Source organism: Trichogramma pretiosum, unplaced genomic scaffold (assembly GCF_000599845.2).
Source record: "Trichogramma pretiosum strain Unisexual culture from Peru unplaced genomic scaffold, Tpre_2.0 scaffold48, whole genome shotgun sequence".
NCBI classification, from domain to species: Eukaryota; Metazoa; Arthropoda; class Insecta; order Hymenoptera; family Trichogrammatidae; genus Trichogramma; species Trichogramma pretiosum.
The window spans coordinates 241,650-253,210 of record NW_019641228.1 but is presented as its reverse complement, the minus strand read 5'-3'; the positions used below and the strand labels follow the sequence as shown (position 1 = coordinate 253,210).

The 11,561-nt window shown below is 34.6% G+C and overlaps 2 protein-coding genes and 1 non-coding gene across 4 annotated transcripts; 2 read left to right on the top strand and 1 right to left on the bottom strand.

The window, feature by feature from the left end:
- Positions 1-917: 917 nt before the first annotated feature.
- Positions 918-5,623, bottom strand: LOC106649983 (tyrosine-protein kinase shark). Of its 2 annotated transcripts, none has more exons than XM_014367731.2 (14): positions 5,234-5,623; positions 4,994-5,134; positions 4,756-4,919; positions 4,502-4,687; positions 4,195-4,279; positions 3,966-4,124; positions 3,670-3,878; positions 3,428-3,595; positions 3,139-3,355; positions 2,817-3,064; positions 2,638-2,746; positions 2,400-2,568; positions 2,206-2,332; positions 918-2,138 (listed from the first exon to the last, which is right to left on the bottom strand). In XM_014367731.2, exons 1-14 carry the CDS (start codon positions 5,316-5,318, stop codon positions 1,941-1,943), a joined length of 2,265 nt encoding a protein of 754 aa, XP_014223217.1. In that variant the 5' UTR covers positions 5,319-5,623; the 3' UTR covers positions 918-1,940. The 2 variants fall into 2 exon arrangements, with proteins under 2 accessions (XP_014223217.1, XP_014223218.1); XM_014367732.2 differs by having other exon boundaries at positions 3,428-3,592; positions 5,234-5,622.
- Positions 5,624-5,980: 357 nt separating this feature from the next.
- On the top strand, positions 5,981-8,257 carry LOC106650093 (protein PIH1D3). The gene is made up of 4 exons (XM_023458329.1): positions 5,981-6,189; positions 6,258-6,481; positions 6,988-7,115; positions 8,090-8,257. Exons 1-4 carry the CDS (start codon positions 6,060-6,062, stop codon positions 8,217-8,219), a joined length of 612 nt encoding a protein of 203 aa, XP_023314097.1. The 5' UTR covers positions 5,981-6,059; the 3' UTR covers positions 8,220-8,257.
- Positions 8,258-8,788: 531 nt separating this feature from the next.
- On the top strand, positions 8,789-8,861 carry Trnat-ugu. The gene has a single exon. It is a non-coding gene; the product is annotated as a tRNA-Thr (tRNA).
- The last annotated feature ends 2,700 nt before the right edge of the window (positions 8,862-11,561 follow it).

Sequence of the window (11,561 nt, the reverse complement as noted above, 5' to 3'; positions counted from 1 at the left end):
TTTGCGTTTTCGTCATTTAACGAATTATTTTCTATAATTTTGAGATGTATATTTATAAAAAAATGCGTATATACATGCGCAAAAAATATAGTTAGGAAACAAAAAAATGTGTACAAACGAGAAGATTTATAAAAATATCTTTTGGGGATTTAAAAGTAGTTGCATTGAAAAAGATGGTAAATGAGCCTTGTTTCCTTGCATAAAAAAACATTTATAATATATGAGCACTCGTGGTTTTAAAATGTTTATTTTCTCTGTACGAATGCTTGTTTTTTCATTAAAATTAAAAAAAATTAATAAAACAAAAAAATTTTTTCCTCTTTATACCAATTTTCTACTTTATAAAAAAATCCAACATAGTAATTTATACAGCATATACGTATATGACGGTCCGGTGTATAGGGAGATAAAAAGAGAGTACGACATTTGTGACGCTTTGTAATTCTTATGTGAACTTTGGCGTACGAATGCAGTTGCGTCGTAATCTTTTGTATGGAAATAAAGAAAATCCACGAATAAAAACATTTTTCACAGCAACATCAACACCAATTTGAATATTATTCATGAATGCTCGGTCAGTGTTTTATACTTAAGATTCTTTGAAGTGAAAAATTAGCATCGATAAGAGAAATATGCCCACGCCACTAATGTTTATGGATAACTATTCTTTCTTTCAGACAAAATTTAAACAAAAGTAACTAGGGAATCAATTTTGCGCAACCCCTGAACTTATCTTTCTTCTTTCTGGTAGAATATGAGTTAAATTGTTATTTTCAATTCAATTATAAACAAGGGCGCCAGTTTTCCCATTTTTTCTTTTTTGTTCATGTGATGATTTGTAAATATTTATTCGTCGATTTACTATACTGTAACTAATTTTAAAGGAAGGAAAAAGAAAATCAGTTTGCATTAAAAAATAAATTTGAATAAGACTTTATCTTCATCGTCGATAGTAACAATAATACACGTTAATGAAAGAATAAAATTGATGAGTATGTTACCGTTTAGGAGATCATTATTGAAAAATATACTGCTCCTATAAAATATCTTAGTTCTTTTTTTACGTTCTTTGTATATTTTATAAAAAATTGTATCATTTTCTAATCAATGGTCATAAACATGTATAGAATGTATAGACAATTTTTAGGTGAATAGTAAGAGAAATATAATGAAAGTAAATGTGCATTCCATTATATGAATTTCTTACAGAAGATAACATAGAAAAAAATGGTTTCAAAGATCTAGTCTAAGTTCGTTAAGATTAAATTCATTTAGACTATTTTAACTATATTTATTGATAATTATTATACATTTAAAAAATAAATGAAATATAATTTATAAATCTTATGAGTGTTCATAATTATTGTTGATATTTACATTTAGTACTTTGTAATAGAGAATGGTGAGTATAGCGGACATCACATTGTTAATTGTTAATTCAAGACATTTTTAGAGTGTGATTGCAATTGAACGAGCGTTTTCGTCTACATCGTTGGAATTGTACAATTTAATGATTCTGAAGAGATAAAAAATACTTTCAATGCTTTTTCCACATATTTTCTTCAATTATTTAACAAACCTATTCTCTCTATAACAGAATATGAAACATTGCAGATCAAATGTTACAAAATTTTTATAATTATAAAAAATCCAAGTTTATTTTACATTTATGGACTTTCGAAGCGCTAAAAATTCATTTATAACAATAGAAAAAGCAGGCAAGCGTAGCCTACCAAAAAACCGTTGCTTTTAAAAGTACAGTAAAAAATAGACGCATACATAAATGTATAAACATACATCAACTAATTCAAAAGAATTATTGTATACATATAACGTGTATGATTAAAATCTCAAAGTAAACATAATAACGGTATGACAAGATAAAATTATCCTGCTTTATAAACAAATCCAATGGCAATAGCATACATTTATCTCGCACATCAGCTCAGATTTTCCAGCATAGCAAGATCACCCAAATTGGCGTATTCTGGATCATTGCTGAAAATATCCATCAATTCTTTGAATGTCGGTCGTTCCGAAATCCGTAGATTCCAACATCTCAGCATTACATGATAAACGTAATCAGGACACTTTTCTGTCTGAGGTAGTCGTTCACCTCGTTCAATAAGTTCAATAACCTGCGAAATTTCGAAATTCGTACACAGGCATGAAAAATAGTTAGTTTTTTTCTCAGTAATTACGTACTTCGGTTCCCTTCATGTCTCCGTATGGCTGCTCTCCATAAGAAAACATTTCCCAAAGCGTCACGCCATAGCTCCAAACGTCACTGGCAGTTGAAAAAGCTCCATAATTAAACGATTCAGGAGCGTACCTACGAGGTAAAAGTTACATTTATTATTTTGTAAAAATTATACACATTGGAATATATTTTTATGTACCATTTTATAGGCCATTTTCCACCAGCCGTTGCTTTGTAATAATCGTTGTTACCAAATGTTCTAGAGAGGCCAAAATCGCTTATTTTGGCTTGAGTTCTAGACGCTAGCAAAATGTTTCGGGCTGCTAAATCTCGATGTACAAGTCTTATATCTTCCAAATACTTCATACCTAATGGGTGAAGAGTAAAATTCATCATTGAATGTTCAAAATTAAGATTAAACCATTGCTGAAACTCACCGCAGGCTATGTGTGTTGCCCAAATTTTGAGCTCATAGTTAGGACTAACTCTATCTGGGAATTCTAAAAGATACGCCAACATCGATCCTAATGGCACCAGTTCTTGCACCTTGAATTATTTAATTTTTAATATATGAATGATATAAAAGGAGTAATTATCAAGAACATTTTAAGTTTACCATAAGTAATGGCGGTCCTTCTGAAAATCCGATCATTTTAACGATACAATGATGATCAAATGACATCATTAGACGCGCTTCTCTCAAAAACTCTTCTCGAGTAGATGGACTAGTCTTATCTCTTAACATTTTTATGGCAACAGGTTGTTGAGTACCGCTGGGTGTTATGTAGAGACCCTCGTGAACAGCACCAAATTCTCCTTCGCCCAATACTTCACCAAGGATCAAATTCTCTCCAGGTGTGAAAGCTGTATTAAAAAAAAATTAAATAACGTTATGTTTTTTTTTGACAGATGCCCAAACAATTTTAAATGAAAATTACCTGTACTATCCGATTTTTTTAGAATAATACCTTCACTCTCTGGCATTGGTGTCTCATTATCACTTTCAATAATTGCAGGAACAGCACAATGAAGATCTTGATTATCTTCTATTTTAATGTCAATTTCATCATCTATATTGCAAGAGCTAGTTGGAGCTGGAAAAGCTGCTTCAAGCACAGATTTTGATAATGATTCTTTTTTTTTCCTTAAAGTATCCTGAAAAATAAAAAAAAATTCTTTAGCAATTTTGAAATTAAAATTGTATGGATTTATTTGAAAATATTTTACCCCATTGAATATAGATGGAGGCATTTCAGGAACAGGTGGTTTTGGAATTGGTGCCACAGCATGTATTAATGGACCAGGAAGACCATCTGGCATTCGTCGATAATGATCAATAACATGTTCTAAAGAAGGAAGATATGGCCCATTGTCAATGAATAAAAAGTGACCCTGCTTAGTAATAAAATATTAAAGTGTAATTATTCTAAGAACTTTTTTTGTGTGATCGAATTAAAACTTTCAATTACCAGTTTCATCTTCTGAATCTGAAAGTTAAACGTTTGTCCACCGTATAAAATTGTTAAAACGTAAATGCCGTCGTGCCTATCACTACGACGAACTAAAAATGACCCATCTTTACCTCCACTTTCATTTAGTAAATGAATAGCTTCCATTCTATCTAATGTTCCATGGTACCAACTGGATTTTTTTTCATTCGTTGGTCTGTCATAGTTACCTTTTATAAAGGAATTAATTATTACCATATTGTTATAGAAACAAGACATACAATTAAGATTAGTAATAATAAATAAAAAATACTTACATAGAAATTGTTCACACTCAGTATGGCCATTTTTTTTTGCAAGATCTGCAGGTACCTCATCAGCAACTGTTCTTGGATTAACAGGTGCATTGTGTTTGAGTAAAATCTCCACTATTTCTAGGTAACCTTTGTCTGCAGCCTCATGAAGTGGAACCATTCCTGCAAAATAAAAGGTTTTCATGAAAATTAAAATTTCAAAATTAGGTAATATAATTTTTAATAAATTTACCTGTTTTTGTATGACGCGCTTGGATATTGGCACCACCAGCAATTAATATTTCTACAATTTCAGGAAAATTTCCTTGACAAGCATACTAAAATCATAATTTATTTAAAGTCAATGAACATGAAATGAGACTCAAACAATGGATAAATTGATTATTATCAATGTTAACTTTAGAAAATAGCATTGCGTGCATTACCTTACTTATTACCATCCACTAAATTTAAGCTTTTTAAAAGAATGAGATGAATTTTATTAAAGTTTCTTTGTTTTAGAAAGAGTAAACATATTTTTAAGAATCAAGTATACTAACATGTAAAGGGGTGTATCCAGCTGTATCTCTGCAGTTAACACTAGCATTGCTCTCGATGAGTTTCTCCAAAATTTCTTTCAAACCATCTATTGCAGCTAAATGAACAGCTGTTTGTCCCACTTGATTTTTAGCATCTAAATTTCGATCTCCACATTTCACAAGCTCTGAGACAATGCAATAATTATTCTAAAAACAAGTGATGTCATAAAAACTGAGCATAATCAGATTGTGTGAATACATTTTATTAATCTTACTTGTAACGTGGCTCTGTGCAGCAGATTAGTATTGCCATGCCGCCTTGTTTCATGAGGGGGAGCTTGACCTTTTATTGGTTTTGTCAATTTTGTAACCAGCCCTCTGGCATCCTCTTGGTAATACTCTATAAGGGTCTCCAAACCATGTATAGTGGTCTCATCGTCTATATAAATTCACAAAATTGTCAGCAACATTGAAAAGGTTCAAAGATTAAAAACAAAGCAAGTGATGACTGACCAATGGAGAAAAATGCATCTTCTCCGTGCTTCCGGATTTGATAATGAACAACATCGCCATTGAATACGACCGAAAGCACATAATCACCCGGGGAAGTGCCGCTTGTTCTCACCAAAAACAGACCATTCTCGACGTCCGGATCTGCACGTCACAAGGAGACAAAAGTGTAAATTCATTTCTACGATGCATGGAGTAACGTGTATAAGGTAAAGAAACATCATCGATGCAAGAAATGCAAACCTCGCAGTAGTAGATCCTTGGCAAAACGGCGTGACATATTGCCGTGATACCACTTGAAATCGTTGTCGTTCGCATTGTTACCCATGACTGAAAATAACTCACGTTTATTCTTAACGTCACAAAAGGCTAGGCATTTAAAAGGCCCAAGTGCCTCTTTTCATCGTCGTTTCATGGACTTTTGTCGGGTTTTTGAAGTGTTTGTCATCATCGTGTCATCTGATCACGCATATAATATACACACTGCCCGCTGCACACTGCAATACATGTATGTTTAGAATGCGTGTATAACGACACTGTCCGATCAGCAGGTATTGTAGGCATTTTTACACAAGCGACCAGACGACGATTATCTGTTGTTCGCAAATTGGAGGCGGCTGCGCGTGCGCGAGTACACATAACTTACATCCATTTGAATGTTTATTTGTAGTTACACGAACAATTACTTTATTTAATTTAGATTTAATTTAGAAAATGTTAACATCATTCTACTGATTTTTGTCGTATTTAATGATCAGAGCAGTGTTAAAATAAATGAATTAAGTCTATTAAAAATACAATTTTATCAATTGCTGGAAATTTAAAGTAAAATGTTTTCATCGTACATCATTCAACAGAAAAATGGGAGTAATAATAAAATACATGCTACTAACGAATTGAACATTTTCTCGTATCTATTTTAGTACATCGACAAGTCCAGAAGATGTCGCTAGAAAGCAGCGATTCGTTTGTTTCCATGGCTCTTGTCAACAGTTTCTTCGATGTATCTCTTTAACATTTCTAAATACCCGACAAAGGTTTGAAACGAAAAAAAAATTGGGTAAAAAAAATGTGTGCCGAGCGTTTCACCTTCGACCAGCTGAAGAATCTTCAGCAGTTATTTCATCCGCCAAGAGAAAACTCGGACTCGGACTCTGACGACGAGAATCTAAAGCAGAAATTGTCGCGCAAAAAAATCGGTACAATTCCCCGATACGCTCGAGCCGAGTTTTGTATAATAACAAATGGAAAAATTAATTATCCGCAGGAAGTGTGGAAAAAACGGCTCCCGGCAACGAGAGCAGCGCAGAAGCAGCAGCAGCAGCGACAAATTCAAGCGATGAGAAAAAAGTTCAAGCCAAAGAATCGGACATATGGCATCCAGCCGAAGTCGAGTCGGTCGCGAGCTTCCAAAAGGAAGATCCGAGAGTCGTGCCCGAGTACAAAATGAAATTCAAACAGTCCGTCGGCACGGAGGATATTTATCTTGGAGTGAGTCAAAGGTTTCCTTTTTTCCATCTCGTAATCAATGAGAATGTACTATATATATAGAGCCGCATCGAGTTCGCTGTGTTATTGTAAATTGGAACTTCAGTCGGGATTTCGATTTCCTTTTCTGTCCTCTGAACGCGAGATTCGTAGATAATTCCCCTTCCTGCTGCAGTCCGTACATTTATTATCGGACGAGTCCGTATCGGCCATTGTCTAATTTATCTCGATATCATCATCGCGAGATCACCTCTTGGCTTTCACTTATTCATCTTCGTGCTTCATCCATATATACACATGCATTGCCATATGCACGTCGATTCTTATTTCCAATGGACAAAAAAGCCAAGTTTTTTTTATGTAAAGCATCGTCGTATTCGCATTTCGCCAGATAAGAAGTGTTGGGTATATAGGAAATCCATCAGGCGACGAGTGAAATTTTTTTACGTCCCTCTCACTCTCTTGATACACCGACACGTACGTATGTTTGCATGGATTTTTTATTGTAGATGAACTTGAAAACACCAGGCACGGCTTCGTGCGAGTGGCTGACGCTGACGGTGAAATTACCCGAGGAGATCCGCGAACGCGTCGAGCTCTCGGTCGAATCCAACGTCGTTGATTTACGAAGTCCCAAGTGAGTATATCATTCTCATTTTCCGAGCTTGCGCGTCTCTCTTGCGCTGTGTTATGTGTGCTTTCTCTTTTTTCCTTACCCTCTTTTTGTGTTTGTTTGCGTTGCGCTGCAGCATCGTAATAGATCGATCTTTTCTATGAATACACACACGCACCGACCCGACTGCAGCGTATAGAGTCGCTATTTGGCGCGTGAAAGTCCCGCGCATGGAGACGAGCTGATTAGCATTAATTTATGCAATTTACTCGCGTGAAACCTTTCCTTTCTTTTACCGAATCGAAAGTGTTATTTCAACTTTTAAAAGCGTATAATAAAGCTTCGATCGAGTTCGGTAGTGACGATGGGACTACGTTGACAGCGAAGCGATGCTAAAACGCACTCTTTTACTCTTTTCTTTCTTTCTCTCTCTTTCTCTTTTCCTCTTCCAGCACTTGTTAACATTGGACTTTTTTCTCTATTTTTTTTCATTCCTGTTGCGTCACACTATTGCAATGCTCTAAGAGGGGAGCTATACATATATGGTTCATTCTCCAGAATTCTGTTCTTTGAGTGCCCACATGTCACGTTCGTAAGTTAATGCAAATAATGCAAAATCAAGTACGTTGTTCACTCTAAAATTTTTGTGATCTCTCTGATTTCATTGAAAATTTCCATTTTTGTCGATTAATTTTCAAATTTCTAGTATCAATTCGACACCTATAATAGTAGTACAGAAATATTATTGGATTCGCGAGATCATTTATTAGTTTCTTAACGTTGTTAATCGGAATAGCAATTTATCACCTCATTCAATTCTTGAACTGTATTTTATTTTAAACAATGAAATTCGTTTAAACTAGTTAGCAATGCGAAATTTGAGAAAAATTAATTTCACTTACTTTAAAATCTCCAGTTAGTTAAATTCTGGAGAATGAACCATATACACGCATGTGCTGTGTCTGTATTCTCTATACACATCGTGCGCTTCTATGCAGATATCGGCTCCAACTGCCAACGCCATTTCCTGTTGATCCTAATGGCTCGTCGGCGAAATGGCACGCCGACAGCGAGTGCTTGGAAATAACCCTCAAACTCTCAAGAGAGCTCGACGACGTCAATTTTTGAAAAATGTCTGACTCCAATCCTGCCACGGTCTATATACGTCTCTCGGCTATGTGCGCGTGAGTGTGTAATAGTCAACCTCTATATTCATCAACAAAAAGAACATATATGTATATATTATTATTATGATTGTCATCTATATTTATTCTTTATTCATCATCTTTCATATTATAACTAATAAAAAGAAGCTGTAATAAAAAATTGTTCATTCTATCAAATAAGCCCAGGTTATCAATTTAACAATTTACGATTGTATATAATTATTATGTAATTAGAGCTCGAGCCGTGTAAGCTCACAGCAAATTGAGCAAAAAGAAATTGAAGTTATCGAGCTGATATACCGAGACTGGCAGCTTCGACAAAACTTCTCCGTTGGCCCTGCGCGCCTAGCTTCAAGCAACAAAGAACAATTGCAAGAGTTTGCGGCGCTGCTGCTCCACTCTTACTCGTAGTAGTCCGATATCTTCGTTTTCTCCATTGTGTGAGTGTGAGTGTAAAACTTACGCGCGCCTGAGAGAGATAGAGATAGTCCAGCAGGTATATATAACACAGCTGCGGCCTACTCATCATAAGCCTCCATAGCTCAGGGGTTAGAGCACTGGTCTTGTAAACCAGGGGTCGAGAGTTCAAATCTCTCTGGGGGCATTAATTTTTTTTTTTTCAGCGTAGTACTTTTTAGTCAAGACAAGTATCATCGAGTGGACGAGCCACATATAATACTCAAGCATATTCGATTGTTTTTCTTTTATCTGTTCGAGATTATAGTAAGAGTGAACGTGTATAATATGAGATTCATGGCCTAGATTTTCCTTTCGAGCTGTAGCAACGTACACAAGCTTACATATTTCAACTGCAAGTGCGCCTCTGTATCGTACGTATATAATTTTCTCTCTCTCTCTCTCCTGTCTCTATTCATTGTGGCTGACCGTGTTGGTGTACAGTATACATGCATATAAGAGAAGAAAACAAGAGGAGTAAGTAAAAGAGTAAGCGCGCGAGCTCTAATTAGGAAAAAAAAGTTTTAGACTATAATATGTAAGACTCGTTTGTTTTGTCGAGCTCGTGCACACATAGCGCATAGGTGTGTACAAGCTCACGTGAGCCTCTGACACTACTAATTGTAATCAGTATTCGGTACATATATATATATATATTTAATGAAAAAAAAAGAGTAAGAGGCACCATTATAATTCAGAAGATAAAATACTGGCCTTGCCTCCCAGCGCGAGCATGCAAATGTTTTGAAAGATAGAGAAAAAGCCATGCCAAATATATGCCACGTTATACTCAGAAAATTTTGTCTGAATGAAAGTTACAAATTAACCAAACGTGACAATACCCATTTAGAAGAAAAAATATATAGGAAATTTGTAGATTTCTGTGGTGGAAAGGGAGGACCGACCAACTCCATTTTTTTTATGACGTTAAACACCTATTTTGATTTGCAAGTGTTTGAATGTCCGGAAATTGCGTCTATCGTTTGGTACAGCACAATGCCAAACCGACCAAGTCCCTCTCAGCGATACCCTCAACGCGATATCGAATCAACTTTGTTTTAAAAATTATGAAATATAATATTGGAACGTTGTATATACAACTTTCACGTCATTGGATGCTGCCGGAGCACTGCGACCGTTGGGGCACTTGACGCAGCAGTAATGTGCGATGTACGAGATATTAAATGTTTGATGACGATTTCCTTGGTGAAAATGAAAAATTTCGGAAAATCTGATATTACCATCAGAAAGCTAAGGAAATTTCCTATCGAATCCAATAGTTAGTTTTTTTCAGGTGGGTTTTGATGGTTATAGAGCGACTTGGAAATTGAGCATGTGGACTTGGGCGCAAGATGTTTCCCGGTCAAACCGACCAAGTCCACTTTTTTTACTTCGCATCTACGTTATCAATTTGATAGTTACTTGGGCCATAAGATACATCATAGTAAGTAAAAATATCACGGGTACAGAGTTATAGTCGTCCGCGTCTAGCTATGCATTCATACCCAACTTCAAACACGGTTTTCTCGAAAACACGAAAAATGGAGTTGGATAATAGATAAAGGATTAAAACTTATCGAAATGGCGCCTAATATAGAAATAAATGAAATCGTAAGTTCGACTGGTTGTAAATAGTTACATTTGCCGATGATTTGATATAAATCAGACAAGTGTGGGACAAGCAAAGCATACTTCTGTGTTTAAATGTTATTCATTGAATATTTCAAAATTTCCATCTTGATAATGAAATGTGTTGGGTTGTTTATTTTTTTCGGAAATTTTTATTCCATCAGCTTATACTAAGGATTAGAGTTGTTTTCTGAGATATTTCAGCAGTAATTTTATAAGAGGAAAGCAGTTATAATAGATTTGATTCAATTTTATCATTTAAATCATGCAGCTTCAAATGATTTGATATTAATTTTAAAATCATTATTTATTTCGAAATTCTTTTATAAATCATTTTTATACTCATTATATTACAATAATTTAACTATATTGCTATACTTTATAAAAACATAATTTTTCCATATTTTTACATTAGATTACAGAAAAAATATGATAATTTTGAATAATAAAATCGTGCAACACTCTCATGTGCGTGCGTGTATGTGCGCTCGAAAGATGAAAAATAACATCATTTTTTGTACCTATCACGTATATGTATGTGCCACATATGTATGCATATAGGTATATATTGAAACAAAAAAAAACAAGTGATACATCAATTTATACTATCCATTCCTAAATGAACGTGTTTGAGTGCGCATCACGAGAAAGAGCGGACAACAGAGAGAGAGAGAGAGAGAGTGAAAACCGTTGGCAACGCATATGGATGCATTTTTTCACGTCTAAAAATACGTGAAAGTGTTCGTAATTTCATTAATCGAGAAAGAGTTCTTATATGTAAGTATTTAATAATTAACTTTATGAAGTTGCCTCATCAAAATATTGGAATAAATATATTTGTACGTGTTTATTGTGACATTTTTCATCTGAAAATATTATGGCATTTATATAATCCTCTATACACTTTTCATTTCCGAATGTACGCTCAGCCCCTCTGGCGCATTGTGTGCATCAGGCATTGATTTTAGCTTTATATTATTTGTTTTTACGGACAAATGTGTGTAGAGTTCTAGTCGATTGAACGAATATTTTTGGTAATGTCTTAAAGAAAAAAATTAAAAAAAAAAAAGAAGGAACTCAAAAACACTATTATTGAAACAATTGTCTTCGCAATAGCTATAAAAACCTATTCATATTTTCTTCTACGAAAATCTTTGTTTACTAAAAAATCCTTAGCTTGAAACTTTTGAGAGACAGTATAATCCGCAACTACGTCGTG

Coding starts and splice junctions, on each gene's coding strand:
- LOC106649983 (XM_014367731.2), bottom strand. CDS start 5,318: ATGGGTAACAATGCGAACGACAACGATTTCAAGTGGTATCACGGCAAT. Junction 5,135..5,233: donor CAAGGATCTACTACTGCGAG/GTTTGCATTTCT, acceptor TGTGACGTGCAG/ATCCGGACGTCGAGAATGGT. Junction 2,139..2,205: donor GAGACATGAAGGGAACCGAA/GTACGTAATTAC, acceptor GAAATTTCGCAG/GTTATTGAACTTATTGAACG.
- LOC106650093 (XM_023458329.1), top strand. CDS start 6,060: ATGTGTGCCGAGCGTTTCACCTTCGACCAGCTGAAGAATCTTCAGCAG. Junction 6,482..6,987: donor CGGAGGATATTTATCTTGGA/GTGAGTCAAAGG, acceptor TTTTTATTGTAG/ATGAACTTGAAAACACCAGG. Junction 7,116..8,089: donor GTTGATTTACGAAGTCCCAA/GTGAGTATATCA, acceptor GCTTCTATGCAG/ATATCGGCTCCAACTGCCAA.